This window comes from Stegodyphus dumicola, chromosome 10, assembly GCF_044657685.1.
Source record: "Stegodyphus dumicola isolate Sdum_Otavi_A_Nest chromosome 10, ASM4465768v1".
NCBI lineage: Eukaryota > Metazoa > Arthropoda > Arachnida > Araneae > Eresidae > Stegodyphus > Stegodyphus dumicola.
This window is the reverse complement of record NC_140777.1, coordinates 126137515-126154893: the sequence shown is the minus strand read 5'-3', so window position 1 is coordinate 126154893 and position 17379 is coordinate 126137515. Positions and strand designations below refer to the sequence as shown.

The 17379-nt window shown below is 29.5% G+C and overlaps 1 protein-coding gene across 1 annotated transcript in view; it reads right to left on the bottom strand.

Annotated features, from left to right (window-relative positions):
* The window catches only part of LOC118200891 (murinoglobulin-2-like), a 215983-nt gene that overhangs the window by 187490 nt on the left and 11114 nt on the right, over window positions 1-17379 (bottom strand). The window contains exons 3-7 of the mRNA XM_085825147.1: window positions 11961-12146; window positions 10232-10287; window positions 6417-6489; window positions 4778-4891; window positions 474-558 (exon numbers count right to left, since the gene is read on the bottom strand). Coding sequence (XP_085681273.1) covers window positions 474-558; window positions 4778-4891; window positions 6417-6489; window positions 10232-10287; window positions 11961-12146 — 514 coding nt within the window. The remainder of the gene's footprint in view (window positions 1-473; window positions 559-4777; window positions 4892-6416; window positions 6490-10231; window positions 10288-11960; window positions 12147-17379) is intronic.

The following is a 17379-nucleotide window of genomic DNA, read 5'->3' as shown; positions in this document are numbered from 1 at the left end:
ATCCAAGCCAGACGGGGCCCACTCGTTATTGACTTGCTATCCCTAATTCAGTGGCATTTCGGTGTATTTTCTTTGCTTATTAGAAACCTTACATTTTCTATAGAAAATTAGTCTAAAGTATTATATCTTATGTAAATTACCATTTAAATGTCTGTAATTTTACATCGGAAATAATTCCTGCCTTCTAATTTATTATCTCTTTATCATTATTACTTTTATCTGATCTGTTAGAGGTAAGCTCTTTCCATTTTACCTTAGATAATCAGTTTCTATAGTGATATTAACAATTTGAGTGCAGTCTTTAAAAATAGCATGTCACGTTTACAGCACTGTGAAGAATACCATTAATTAAAAAAGTAATATGCATATTTCAACAAGTAAAGATGTAACTTCTGCTAAAGTTAGCAAATATTTAAAAGAAAAATTATAATTTCAGAAAAAAAAATGTAATTAAAATTTTTTTAGGCATTTACCATGCACAGATTTCCGTAGATAATGTTTCTGCGTAGCCCAATATATACGAAGGGGAATTTACTTTCACTTCAAATTTCGGTAAAACTGCAAAAAGAAAAATTAAATATTGGCACAATATTCTTATACTAAAAATTAATAAAACACGTGTTTTTAGAAAAAGCATAGAGTTACAGTTATTTATTTAAATTTTTATTCCATTTTTGACTTTTAAACAAATATTTCTAACATCTAGTTTGATTTCTTGGTCACGCAATGGTCGATTTCAAGTGAGCTTTACATTTTCTTGAAAGGCAAATTATCATTTTAAATGAGTTTTTGCAGTCCACCATTTGATATAAATAATAAGCACAGCATTTAATTGCCTGGACAGAACACTAAACTATCATGTTAATTTTAATAAAATTAGCGATCGTGTTTAAGATAAAACTGCTGAAAACCATTCTTTCTAAATTTCAATTTATTAAGATTCGCGACATTGAGCTAATTCTTTTTCACATGACTTACGTCAACAATCGGAAATGAGAAATCTTGTTTTCGATTGTAATAATCATGTTTTATTCAAATTCCGATAGCTGTATTTTACTTCAAATTTAGTAAAACTTCATTGGTCTCCAGTATAGGGTAAAATTATTTTATTTTCTTGTTCATACATATTTTACATATATTACATATATATATAATATATTGCATATATATATATATATAAGTTTTAATACGTTCTTTTTATATTAGGCAGGGATAAACAATAGAAAGGGATAAACAATCATTCACCACAAGTTGGTGAATGACTGGAAGGTTCGCCGAACTAAAGATAATAAATTAAATTTCTTTATAAAATGAAATTATGATTCTTAACGATTTTCAAAGCTGAGAAGCATTGAGAAGCACTAAATGTAACAAAACGGAATTAGCTGTGTGTAGATTAATTTAATTGTGCGAATACTTTAATTTCAGGATGACGCAATTAGAGTAAGATCATAACAAATCAAAAGTACTCTGGATAAAACTGCAGGTAACTATCGTAATATTACATTCCAATAAGAAAGAATAGAAAAAGAAGAAAGAAACTTACATTCCAATAAGAATAAATAATAATATTAATATTATAATATCTAGTAGGATATTTTAATATTATAATATCTCGTAGGATATCTTCATTACTTCTCCTTGTATTTTGAATATTTCCCTTCCTTATCGTCGTCTCTGCTACTCCTTAGGCTCAAATAGTCCGTAAATAAGTAGTGAAAGTGAATATGCAGCTGAATTGCAGTTGCAATGTGCTTCGCTGTAATGGGTAGATTCTTGTATAAGGCTGGCATAAAGTTCAACAGTTCAGAAGGGAAAGGTTTGGTGTGACCTTTGTAGGTGATTTGTCTTTGTTAATGAGTTGAAAACAATCATTACGTGAGTGAATTCATTTTACAGTTTAGGTGTACTTGTTTTGTAAATGTATTCCGGAAAGCAAACATTACGCGAATATTTCTTAATTTTTTAAAACCTGGGGTACAAGGCTAAGGAGAAAAAATATGCGATGTAATACGGTTTATAAGCTTCATTCGCGGTGTTAAAAACCGTATTATGCAGTTTCCATTAATTTTATTTCTTCGTCATATGCTCAATGAGCTGGCTATTCTCAGAACACGTTTGATTTAAAAATGCTCTCAACATAATGAGCAACAAAAATTATTTAAAAAAAAATCAATTGATTTATATTATATTTGTAAATAGCTCATATGGTTAGAATAAAGTTTTTTTTCTTGGGCGTTAGATTTTCATTGCAGATTTACCTGTAAGAAAACACGGGAAACTCAGAGTTTTTCAGTTTCTTCCAACTGTTTAAAAAGCTTTTTTTAGAACGAAAGCTGACCCTTCAGCATTCATCTACAAAGTGCGCAAATAAAATAAAGACGTATTCTTACTCCGGGTGTTCCTACTTGCTTCTATAAATTTAATATTCTGAAGTCTACTAGAGTGGCAGAGAAGAGAAATGCTATATGAAACTGATATGGATCCTACGCACATTTTTTCTCCATTTAAACGTTTGATGTACTTTTCGAGTCTTTGCTGTGTTTATCCGTATTAAACTGGCCTCGAAAATATGTACTTGTAAATCATTACATTTATAATTATTGCTGGTGGCACTAAAGGAACAAGCATCCCCTTTTTAATTTCTATCAAAACTGGAGTGCAAAGAACCATGGTGAGGCATGCCTCCTCATTTTATGAAGCAATATAAAAAAGAATTTAGCATCGAAGAAAGGAAAAGAAGTTATTATTTGTTATAAAGGAACTAAACTAATTCTGGGACAACTGACGTAAAAGAATTTACTTCAAAAAGTTTCATTTCGTTCCACTAACTTTTAGGTAGCCGATTTGAGAGACTATATTTTAAACTTTCGATCCACTGGTTATCAGGTATCTGATATCAAATAAAGTAGTTTAACAAATTGGATTCTGTTTTTAAATCTTAACAAGTAGAGATTCAAAATGATTGAACTATGAAGAGAGGTAAACAAATACGGTGACTAATAGATAACTGATATCAAAAATATATATTTTAATTAATCTAATTTTATTAAATAAATTTAATAAGTAGAGTTTTAGAAGACTCCAAGCATTAAAGATCCATGAAGAAAGGTATACATGAAAAAGTATATACAATTTACTTAGAAGTAAAAATTCTCTATCTAGGAAAACTAAAAATTGGATGTCAAAATCAATTAGCATAAAGATCGAAACCTGTTTGTTTTCCGATCGACTTTTAAATAAAAGGTTAAACACAAGCTACTATTAACAAACTGGCAAAGTGTAATACAATTAAGAGCTATTGGATAATCTAATGACTGTGATAAATGTAAAATATGTAACATTGGGTCATATTAATTGAAACTTTAATATTTTATGTTACATTCGTTTTGACCAAATTTTCTTTGGGATCGATTTATTTGTTACATCTGAATTAGAAGCAACTTGTGTACAAAGTTCTGTCAACAATAGATAAGTCTTTCTTCTAAAAATAATTTACGAGTCAAATGTGAAAAATCACTTGGAGTGACGAAAAGTGTGCGGATATGAAAATTGTTTAATGCAGCAAATTACGTCAAGATTGCTTGCCTTGGAAAGGTTACCAACATTAGTGTATCCAGTAATACAACATCCGCAAACAAAACATTAGCAACTAATTAAAATACAAGTCAATATCTTCTATACTATTAAGCAACAATACATAATTAATTCATTCTGATTCTCAGCGTTTTGTATGTATCTTATGTATAATAGGCTAAGCATTCTAAGTCCTGTATTAAATACTTGTGGTCAGATGTCCTAGCTGTTCGGTTATCAAAAGCTACATTTCTAACTAGTTATTGTAAAGAACTTTTGAAATCACAATTATCTGTAAAATGAGAGCTATGTGTTTCACATTATATATTTAGAAAAAATTTGATTTAATTATCTATGTTAAACATGTATAAATAAAAAATAATATTAACTTATTTATAAAATATTATATATTAATAGCAAAAATATTTGCTTCTTTACAGCAGCAAAGAGAATTTCTGAAAATATTCCAGATTAAAAAAAATTAACTGTGAAGATGAATATATCAATAAAACTTCCTCATAAATGGAGAAGAAAAATTAACGCACGAATCGATTACATTAAAGAATTTTTCTTTATTCATTACTACGTATGACTTGAATGCCTAAAAATTAGCTTTTAATCTTCACTTTTATTCTCACATAGGAAAAGAACACACGCGTATGGTTTTGGGCTATACTTAGTCTTTTCACAGTTTTATTTTAAAAATTAATATTTGAAAGCCTTATATTGTCCTTATAATCTTGTACTTTGCCAATGGAAAATTTGAAAGATAAACGAAGCATTTTATATGCCTCAAATGGCAAGAGCTTACTATTTTAATATAGGATGTAAATTTTGTACTTAACCAGCCGACCCAATGATTTTGCATAATGATATTAATAGTATATAATTTCTAGTGTTAAAAAAATCATATAATACAAAAACTTGTGTAAAGGAAATAATAAAACTAGAAAATATTCATACGTTTTTAGCATTTTTCTTTAATTTTAAACCGATTCTTTTAGTTAAATATGTGTTCTTATAAGTTGCTGGGAAAAGTGGTTTTTTATTTTTTAACTTTAATTTTGAAAACATTATTTATAACTTATTATTAACTTTAACTTCAACTCATATTACCTCTATTTTACGTAACTGTGATACAAATTTTAAATATTCATGTGATAAAAATATAAATGAAACTAAATGTTAGTATCAATAATACCATATTTTTCTATTTTAAATTCCTGCAAGGTTGTTACATCATTTATGAGCGATTTTATACACCAAGTTCCAAGTGTAGGTTCTTCAGAGAGAGGTAGTTCCATCTGCATAATGTCTGTAAAAGTAATATATAATACACTTCTTATAACATTAAATATAAAATTTTTAAAGAAAATTGGATAATATTTAATTTGAAAAGTTCGCCATTTTTAAAGTTTGTTAGTATTTTCAACTAATCGTTTAACATTAAATGCTGCTGTGATCATGAATTATTAATTATGGTTTAAAATAACTTGAAAACAGCCTGAAAATATTCTACTAAAGTCGGGTGCAGAGTTAGAAATTTCATCGAATCTAAAAAGCCCTCCATTTTTCATCGAAGTTACGTTTAATTATAAATCTGTAACTATTCAAGTCAAAAATTAAATATTTTTTCTTTAATATATATTTAAAAGTCAAAATAATACACTTTATCATTTTTCAACTTGATTTAATGCAACTTTATTGCCGAATACAAAATTACCGAAGAATAACGTCCAGATTCCGCGAATAAAAACATTTTCTGGCTTACAATTTTATATTTACATGCACTTTATTTTACCTTATTTTATGTACGATCTCTTCCCGAATCATTGCCTCCTTAAATGATTCATTCATAAATCTGCTGAAAAAATTTTTTAAAATATCTCAAATATTGTTTTCGCAGCAGACGACAATATTTGAGATATTTATAATATATATATTATAAACATGCATGATTTACTAAAGAATATATATATATATATTATAAACATGCATGATTTACTAAAGAACATATATATATATTCTTTAGTAAATCATGCACCTTTTTACTTTCTTTACGTTTTCTTTTCTTGTTCTCATTAAACTATTTCCTGCTGGTCTTTTAAATGCAAACAACTGTAAAATATTTTTCAGCTAAAATTAAACTGTCTTTTTAATAAATCATTTGAAATAAAAAAAACAAGTTTTTAGTCATGTTCACATAAGGCTTTTACTTTCGAAAATAAATTAAAAGACAAACATTAGAATAACTGTCATCCTAGTATTTGTAGATTAAAAAGAATTAGAGAAATAATTATATCTATTTTATATCTACTATTCTAATAATTTTAATACTTATACCTCAAAAGTTTGAAATTAATGTCTTTAATAGTCCATATTTTGTAATATCTGATGTAAAATAACATCTGAATCTGAATGCAGGAAGTTCATATGTTTTAAGTATCAATACAAAACTTTAAATTAATACAAAGCAATAATTTATTTTACAAGTGTTTTTCTGTACAACATTTCAAATTTTCTAAACTAGTTTTACGACATGGTTAAATTAAATCAAGCAGCAGATAAAAAACTGATGGTATTTATTAATAATAGTAAGAAATCTGATATGTTTATTAATTTAGGAAACTGTCGCAAGTAATAGAGCTATAATTTATAACTATAACGTAGATTTGAGAATCTATTCTGGCCTTTTTAGCGCAATGTTGTCATGAACATTTACCAATATTTTCTGATTTTAAAGACTTTTATATCAATTGTAACCTATAGCATGCAATTTGTACCAGCAATAATGAGGAAATACTTATACTATTACACTGGAAATATAACAAAATTCTTACTTGTTTCAAACCTGAGATGTTTCCATTGAGCTATTCGAATGCCATTAGGATCTTCAACCCAAACTTCGCCTGTCTGTAAGAGACATTAAACATTTTGCGATCAAAAGACATCAAAAATAATTCGTTTATTTCTGGAAATTACCTAGGTTAAGTAAATTAAAACTTGTTTTAAATGGTTTAAAACCGTCATCTTGTCTCACTCAGAGAAAATAATTAGGATGAGCTTTGTCATTAGGTTTCAAGTTTTCAATTTTGTGTTTTAAATACATTTCTTGATAAATAACGGCAACGCATATACTATATACATATATATATATATATATATATATATATATATATAATGCCTGCATATAAATCATAATAATTCATGTAAGGTATTTAGAAAGCGATTATCTTCTTAGAAATATTAGAAGATAGTTTTATTTGTTTTGCATATATTTCGGTGATTTATTCTTAAACTAAATTTAGTTAAAATTTCTTTATAATATTATCCGAATAAGAGAGCCAAGCTAATTATTAAGTTGATAATTTATTGTTTTTTTAAATTAAAACAAACTAGATTAAAATTTTTTGTACAAATATTTTACAAATTTTCTTAAATAACATGTTACAAAGATGAATAAGTTTTAAAAAATTCCTTTGATAAAAAGCTTGAGTTTTTTTTTAAACTTTTTTATTAAATTTAAAGTTATTATTGCCTTTCCTTGGGAATAAAATATAAAAATACCCATTTTCGCTATTCCACATTTAACCACTTTAAAATGTTCGACAGTTACTTGAAAATTTCTTTCACTTTTGATTGATCACTTTATATTTTTATACAAGTATTTGCTGCTTAAACAAATATCCAGTTAATGAAATTTTGACGATAACATTATGTTCATTCATACTAAAGCTCAAAGAGCTAAATAAACAGGCTGAACCTGCATTAAACGGCTTAACAACATTTATTTCTGCTAATCCTTTCGATAGATATTATTGACAAATAAATAATCCATTTGGGTATCAGATATTCACTACAAGTTATAATTTCCCTGAAAGAAAGTGAAAATGTTTACACATAGCAAATGTCTTTTCGTTAATTTCCGACACATTGAACATACTGTTGATAATCTGTGAAGTTCAATTATAAGTGAAGGGCTGACCAGGGGTAAGAAAATTTTTAAATTCTAAACGTATACTGGTAAACAAAAATTAGAGATGGAATGAATTATAAATTTTTTTGATTACTTATTATTAGAATCGCTCTTAATTCCTTATTATTATCTTTATTCCTTAATATTATTTCTTGATTCCTTATTATTAGCGATTATTAGAATCGCTTGATAATTCACTCCAGTATTTCAGTCTATAGTTTTTCCAATCTTTTATAGAAGAATAAGAAGAATAAAAATAACAAGAAAAGCAAAACTTTCATATTATATTAATTTTTTTTTAATTAAAGCCAGATTCTAAATGTACATTCAATGAAGAACGATATTAAGACTACATTTATTAAAAATACACCTAAATTTATTTGAAAGATAGAAAGGAAATTTAATAAAGAGAATTCGTAATTAAAATCTTGTACTGTGATATTTATTTTGTCAATACAATTTAACAAAAAGCATTTTTCTTAATCAAAGTGTAGAGAGGAGAAGTAAGAGTTAATGTTCTTTAGCTCTAATATGTGAAATAATCTTCGCCTTTCTACACTTTGTTAGAAGCTCAGAAAGGAAAATATTATTTCAGTAGCAAAAGCAGGTAAACATTAAACATGAAATATTTTAATTCTTTCTATCAAATTAAGAGCATTCTACAACTTACGCTATCACATAACGCCGCTATCAGGTGATATTGATGATCCAGATGCACGAAAACTAGGACAATCGCGCTCTTGATTTGATGTGCGTTTCTATGGGATATCAATAAAACTACTTTTTCCAATGTTTTAAATGAAAATTTATAGCAAATTTTTAGGTTCGGATTTGCAAGTCTTTAAAGTTGGATAGCTCGAAGATTCGAATTTTCGAATCTTGAATCTTTTCTAAGATCAATGAGATTCAAGAACTGAAAGATAAATTGTATTGTTACTTTTATAATTTATAGCTATACCGAATTTTAAATTCTATTCGTATAAAGATATAAATCCAAAGTATATACGCAACTAATTTTCATTTCTAATTTACGCTTTCTTGCCCGGGAAGTATATGATTGTTTTGCTTTTACACTGAACTGAACTCAAATTCTGAGGTCCTTACACTGCTGACAAGACCTATTGAGTGTTAGACATAAGAAGTAAAGGTTTGGATTATTTTATGTATCATGTAATAGAATTGGCACATTCGAGAAATCTATACACATCATTTTGATTTGATAACCAAGTTTAATATGAGTTGTTTGTAAACCTTACTGTTCCAGTTATAAATTGCGTTAACATTTTGTTACACATTTAATCCCATATACACGCTAGGGCTAGAGCTTTGATAAGAAGACATGAGTGTTGTTGAATTCATGTTGCTCTATGGTAGTTATATGTGCACTCTGCGTGTAAAGTTCAAGTAATCATCAGCTGCTCTAAGCATAATTTTAATGCACACGATTTCAAAACTGATATGTATGGCAATTAATAAATCGTAACATATCTGAATCTTATATTACTAAATCATAGCATATAATCTTGGTGAGTATTCCTCTAAATGCTACGAAAACTACAGCGGATATAGTCGAGAGTCCATACGAATTACGTTACCAGTAATGTTTATCAAAACGCTTCTAAATATGAAAACTAAATATAGAAATCCGAACTAGTATTATTAAGTTTGAAAACACAAAAGGGCTTATTCGAAAGTCCTTTTTGTAAACCCGCACCTCAATGGAATGTGTGTGTATTATGGCAAAGCCTCGAGGGCTATCTGCCTAAGAGGAGGGATGCCTTTGTGGAGGACTTTCTAAGGGAAACTAGCTCGTATACACGTTACACATGGGGAAAACCACGAAAAAACCCATGCAGCCAGCCCGTTCGCGGGATTCGAACCTCTGACCGAACTACCAGTGTTCAGCGACTTTACCGCTCGGCCGCTGGTGGGCTCCCTCAATGGAATGTAAATCGGAAAAACCTTGCTCTTATGCATTGAATAATTAAAGCGAGTTTCTTTTTAGCATATATTATTTTGCAATGTTATATGCATGTAAAAGCATTATTCTTTCTTGGTATGCTTTATTGGTTCTTTATTGGTTATCGATTTACCCTGTTGATAGCGTGTTAAGATTGCGCCATCATGAAAAACCGTCGAAATTCTTCGTTATCGAGATAAATTACTTTGTTTAAAACATCAGAAGTACAGTTACGGTTTTTATCCTGATGTAGCTTCTAAATCAGTTAATTACAGTATAAAATGATCTAATAGTTTGGATTTCATGATGGATCGTATTAAATAAATATCTAGTAATGTTACTATATTCTTTGATCATTCTAAAGATTCAAAATTGTTTTTGAAATCTTGTAGCCAGAGTAACTAAAGTGCCTATTTCGAAAATGTTTCCTTATTGAGTATTTAGTTTCTAAGAAACAACTGAAATTTTAAAATTCCTCAAATCTGTAATATACAAAGCTGTAAGGAATGTTTCAGACTGTTGCAACTTTCAAGAAAATGTTTGCAACTGTCATATCGGGTTTCCTGACGCTGAAAATGAGCAGTAAAAATATTTCCTCGATAATCGAAGTTAATATTAGACTTTGTAAGTTAATGTACATGAAATGAATAAAAATAAAGGAGTTTAAATAGAATCAGTATTGAAAATAACAAAAATATATATCAAAACTTTAAGCCTACCGCATTTTTACCCAAAGGCTTGAGCTCGCCATCCATAGGTAGAACCCGAAATCGCACTGAAACAGAACAGGTGGAAATACTTTGAAAAGTAGATTAAATATGCATGGAAAAACATAAATATGAAGGACAGAGGTCATTCGATTACGGCGCTATTTTTATGAAATATAATTATAAGAAAATGTCTTCCGTGTGTTTATAGAACATGAAAAGAAACAAACATTATGTATGATAATGAAAACAATAAACATTTTCATAGATTACGCGTTGATATTACAGTTTGAATATTAAAATCTGATGCTTAAAGCTATAGAATAAACAATATGTTTTAGAATAAATAATATAGTTCATTAAAGAAATGAATAGTTTAAAAGAATTAATAATTGAAATAACTGAAATTAGCTGAAAAAGAATTTTTCATTTTATCCAGAAAGATAAATTTAATTCCTCTACATTAATGCGAGTCTTGACATTCTCTAGCAAGTTTTTGAATCTCTCTCTGCTACACTCAATTCTGAGTGAACATCATTGTCTTTCCCTTCAATAATTAACATCCCCTCCTTCTGCTCGCAGTTATATTATTAGATATATTATTTTCCATTTTGTCCATAGATTGCTGATGAAAAATGTTTAGAACAATAAGTCGATTTTTATGACTGTTTTTTTTTTTCGAAATGAATGAAGATTTGCTACCCATCTTTAGCTCACACTATAAGTTAGACGATCAGATATTTGAACATTTTTTTCAATATATAGCTGAATTTATGGAGTGATTTTTTAAGTTCGATTTATAGATGAAGTTTCAGTTTTTCCTAAATGTTTCGAATAAAATTTTATCCCTCTCCTTAAACACAGATTGGTTAATGTTTGGATATATATGTACTTATTTTGCAGTTGTAAAGTTTATGTTAATTAACCAATTATTATGATATGAAACTTTACTATATCTTCTTTCGGTAGTCCTCGGCAGAATGCAAATTAGTTGTTAAATATTTAAGCCGAGGCTAAGAATGTTTTAGAATTAAAACATCTGGCAGCCTCGCTTGCAGCTCACAACTTTCTCTGCCAAACTTCATAACATATGTAACATACGTTTCTGCCAAAATAAATAAATATTACAACATAGAGTTCTGACAAATTTTAATTGGGCTTTAACCTGTTTGCTAGCAGATTTTATAAACGCGTCTTTAATAACTTGAGCCACATTAAATAGATCCCATTTGTAGACTCCGAATATGTTACTTAAATCTGAATTTTTGTTCACGTTCATAGGACTTTGTCATCTTAATTCAGGCTGGAGCGATCACTCTCTTATCAATCCAGTAGGGTACGAAAGACATTGGTTTGAGCTTACACACAAGTAAAATTGTGCAAGATCTCCCACATATTTATCTTTCTATCTCTTCTATTTTGACCTAAATAACCTTTATTTTTTTGTAATTTAGTGAGCGCTTGCATATATGTTTAGAATGCGAGGGTCAGAATAATTTGTTTTAACTAAATTTTTCTATGCCCTTTATATGCCCCTATAGTTTGTCTATTTATTAGAGTTTGGAAAGCTCTGGAGAATCTTAGAAGTATAGGAATATTAAGCGATACTGAAAATATAAATCTAAAACAAAATTTTCGACACTGATATATTTAGAAAAATGCAATGACATTGCAAGGTAATGTTTTCTACTTTCAGAAATATAAAATCTTCAAAGAAAGCTGGCCTAAAATTTATTCTTACCTATCTGTCCAGGCTTATACAACGGTTTATCTGTCTGAATCAATGTAAAGTCTGACTTGGGACGTATGCTCACAATTTTTTTCTCATTTATTTTGTAACCATCACTAAATGTTCCAAAAATATGTAATTTTCCACGTTTAGCACTTAGTATCGGTGGCACAAACATCTCCACCCTCATGTCGTGATCTGAAAAATAAACGTAAATAGCATTTCATCTTTAAATTTAATACAATTACATTTTTTAATATTTAACTCATCATGATACATTTAGTTTTAGGATTTTATCCGAAGCTAAGCAATTTATTTCCATTTCAAAATTAAAACATGCAAATTTTCCAGTTGAATTAGAAAATATGTTTTAAATATCCTATCTATCAAGATACTTGCACTGCTTATACTTTCTTTACAGCATACTAAAAGAAATCATTCAAAGAGCCATATAAAATGATTTTGTTTTTATTAAGCAAAAATTCTTAGTATTCACTTGTTAGACAAGTTTATCTATTGATGTTTCAATAACGACACTCATAACTACCAAAGATTTATGAAGAGTTTAACATAAAATATATATACTAGTGAAAAGTATTTCTTTGTAAAAAGTTGTTTTATAGTAATTAAATTTATAAAATTTTGACAGTAGTACTACATTTAAGAAACGTGTCAATTCTGTCTCCTATATAGAACATTATAATATGATCGTATGTAATTAGCTTCCTTTTTTTACTTCGCAGGATAGTGTGTGATATTTACATGGTTCATTCAAATAAATTTATGACATATTTTTGCAAGATTGCATGCTTGAAAAATAATTAAAGCGTTTCGTAAAATTTTCAGTCGCGTTGCATATTTAAATTCCAAAAATTTAGATCAAGATATCCTAGAAGAAGCAGATATAATAAATTGAGAATTACACTACGACATATATCTGCAAACGTAGAGCTAATATTTACAGTAAATTAAACTAATAAAATTATAAAGGCATTTTATAATTTTATTAATTTTTCATAACATGAAATATCCAATCAAAGTACTGGATCAGATGGGATTAATAACTCTCTGTTTCATGCAATGCATACCACTCATTCCATTCCGATCGAAATATATACTAGTACCATCGACCTTATAAGAGATAGACTAACCAGCGCGCGTCACCGACATGTCGACAAAAAAGAGTAGAGACGATCTGGTTTACTTTTAAGTCCCGTTTCCACTGCTGCGTATGCGATCAAGGATCAAGGAAGTGCAATTTACGGAGTTCATAGGCAATTACGCCTTTACGTCCACATCTTCAAAGGAAATTACATCAGCAAAAAGAGGGGATTGTCAAATAGGGTAAAAATTTTGAAAAGCCGAATGACTTGGAATAAGTGCCTTCACACTGAGTCAAAAAAAGGCAAAAAACTCAGAAGGTCTTAATTTTGCGCCGAAAAAGAGCCAGAATAATTTAGATAGGGGCAGCCATAAAATTTAGACTAGAAAAATAAAAGGTGAAGTTTCCTTGAACCTTGATAATCGTGTTTTGCATACGTCAGATGCGAAGAATACACAGGGGAAATTCCGATGCGCGTTCTTCAGGGGTGGGAGGGAGGGGGGAACCTGTTTACAGGTCGAAAAAGTAGTTCTGCCAGTGATCAGCTGGGAGGGAGAAGTTTCGTTTTTGACCGCTATTCAATGCGGTATTTAAAGGCCTAAAATGACGTTGTTAAACGCCTTATATAACACTGAAACCTATTGCGTTTGTATCACATAACTCTTTTTAATTATTAAATGTGATACGTTGTATAGTGATGAGATTATGAAAGCCACAGTTTTTTCCAAATAGGATTTAATATATCTCATTAAGCACTTTTTACTGCATTTCGCACATTTTTTTCACGCGTAATTCTTGTACAAACATCTTTACTTTGGTAAAACGGTAAAAACTCTAAGCACAAAATTTATGAACTTAATTTTGCGTAAAAATAAAGTAAAATTAAATAAGATTGATAGTACGCGATGCTTTGAAATAAATAATGTGGTTTACGGGCGAAGAACATTGAATATCATGTTCTTCGCCCGTAAACCACACATATTTGAAAACAGCATATCTTTGGAATTTCCGCACTGGAGGTAAAACTGTTATTTTCCGTACAGTGCTCGCTTTGAACTCATTGAGTTTGTTAATCAAAAATTCGTTAAATTTTCACAAAATATGAAATAGATTAAAAACAAATTCGAAATTCTGCCGTCCAGATGCCTATGTTCGGGTGGAGGATTACATTATTCAAAATTTGATGGCTCTAGATACTGCCGTTTTTGTCACAGTGCGAGAAACATACATGTATTCATGCAGATTCTTCAATATTTAATTTCTTTACATATAATACAGGGTGATAATATTTGGTAACAACAATTTGCAAGTAGACATAGACATTTATAGCAAAACAGCGGAAAATGCCACTTCGAAACTATCAGCTTTTCTAGGTTACCGCACCTTTGGGCTAATAAAATAAATTAACAGTAAATAAAAAAAAATCTTATGCAGAACTAAAAATAAATTAACGGTCTCAGAAACTTCACTGTAGAATCAAACAGGTATTGTCCTAGCACACTAACCATCTAGACCTTGGAACTCATTCCACACGATCCTACGAGTGTGTGTTTTCACTGGTGATGATATTCGTTGGTTTATCGGTTGGTGGTACTATCAATTATTTAGGATGACTTCATAGGACAGGTATAATAAGCCGAATAAGACATATTCTCGGATACTTGGCCATCTCTTGAGAACTTGGACAGCCAATTTTTGCAATTTCTTGCATAAATTGGGGTATAATACAGCATAAAAAGTGTAAAATAATGCAATAACAAATAGTACAATCTTTAAACACGACTACAATATATAACGTATAAATAGCTGTATAACAATTTAGTTTACAGCTAATTAAAACTTTTTTAATAATTAAATTACATTATTCATATAAATATTTACACATTATTTCATTCCTGGATTTATAATTTTGTTGTATATTGGTTTTTATTTAGATTCCAATGGAATTAATGGATATATGTTTGGATTATAAAATAAAGTTTCGTAATCTGTACTGAGATAAAGTTCATAGTCGCATAATTCATAAAGGTTCAACTGAGTATTTTGATATGTTGAGGTTATAGATCTTGGAATTTGATATTGGTAATTTGCTGTCGCTGATTTGGTATTAGGCAGTGCTTTGTTTATTTACTCATTTCGTAGGATATGGCGTTATTTGGCATGGATCTTGAACCATCAACACAGGCAGTTCAGTTCAGTTTTTTTTCGTGTGTGTGTGTATTTTTATTATTTTAAGATGAAGACGCTGTTGTATGATGATAAAGATTTTGAAAGTAAGATCCAGATTTGTAGGTTTACGTAGCTGAAGATCGCTTATTAGAGGGCAGAAGTATATGTAGTGACCTGCATCGTGTATAAATATTTTGGATATGGACCATGTCCTTCGATGAATTGAATTAGGAAGGATTTGGTGTTTCTTGCATCGGCGCTAACATTTGAAAAACATTCATACGTCCGTCAACCTGTTTTGACGGTCTTCCATTCTTTTAGCCATTTATTATTTATATTTTTATTTAGCAGGTGGCGGAGTTGTGTCTTTAGATAGTCTGATGCCAGTAAATTCTTCTCCTTGTATTACGGCAGCTTCGTTTGCCAACTTTGCAGCTGTGACCTTTAACCCACGGAATTGCTTTTCTAGTTTGGGTGAAGTTTTTGATATTCGACACGTCTTCACATGGACCTAGTGAAATTTCGTTGAATGACTGCTCGCATATTGGTCCAAATTTGCATCCTGACATTTGTGAACTTCTATTAGCTTTCAGGCTTCATCCTGTAGCATTCACAAGTGATATAAAGCAGGCTTTTTTTTCAGATAGAAGTAGATGAGAAAGACAAAGATGTAATGCGTTTTCTGTTTACTAAAATCTTATTCGATGATCCACAAGATTTCATAATTTATCGGTTCACTCGTGTCTTATTTGGCATAAATAGCAGTCCGTTATTACTGGCTGCAACCACTGAACAGCTTTTGAAACAATATGAGAAAAACCTACCCTGCCACTTGCGAATTCTAAATGATCACATTTATGTAGATGACATCATTGGAGGACACCAAAACGTTGAACTTGCTTTCAATACCAGTTTAGAATGCGCCAGCATTTTTAGAGATGCTAGTATGATTCTACATACATAAATGCCATACTAATTCTCAAGAACTGCACGAATTATGGATTAAAGAAGGTATTAAATCCGAGGAATCTAGTCATGTTTCGGAAGCTAGAAATCCTCCATTGAAAGTGTTAGGAGTCGCTTGGGACAACCCTAAATGACATAATTTACTTTGATGTAAAAAGTTTGATAACATTTCTATCAAAACAAGTTAATACTAAACGTTTTGTCTTACGCACTTTAGGAACACTTCGGTTCCTATTTAAAAGATTTCGATTTTCGATTGTGAAGGCTTATAGATTTTGTTTAATCACCGAATCACCGAATTCTGTAATTAATGATATGTAAATATTGTACGTATTAAAGCTTGGTGTCGATTTATAATGATCTTAGAATATTTTGAAACGATTATTATTTCAGTAAAAGCATGAATGTAAAAATATAGGGTTTTGCTATTATATTTAAGTATATTTCTTATATAAAACATTTTAATAACATATATTAAATAAGTTGTATTTTATTTCATTTGTACATATTGGAGATATAAATGTTGATGGTTTTAATATTTTTCGCTATGAAATACAAATAAACTAAGTTCTTGGTCGTATGGTGAATATTGATTATAATCGTTCTTTCCTTAGAACAGGGTTCTAACTTTTCATCAACAGCAGCACTTTTCAAAATATTTAATTTATTATAAAATAATTAAACATTAGAATTTGATTTTATATGTAACTCTCTAAACTCGCTGAACCGTTGTTTCAATTGGTATATTCATGCAAAAGGCTAATTAAAATATCTTTAGAAAGACTGCAAAGTGGTAATAATTTTTAAAGCTTCTTTTTTATCATCTTAATTAAATAAGCAATATAGTAAAGTCATATTTCCCACGAAAATTTAAAAATATAAAAAAATATGACAACATTGGACGGAAAGCCTTTCATCATCACGGTCTTCTCCCTTCATGAAGGCCACAGTCATTGTTATCCTAGCTTTCATTTAATATCCTCGGCAAGCGGTCCCTGCTAAAGTCTCAATAGAGGAGACAGTTGTTCATCCGACTAGGCATCAGAATAGTCCTAGGAACCCATTATAAGAACTCTGAGACATAACCAGTAGCTGATATTAATTCGGTATTATCATAGTAAAATTTACCTTGTGGCTAAATTTTTAATACCAGACATGTGAAAGGTTATTTATTCTTGTACGTACTAATTGTAA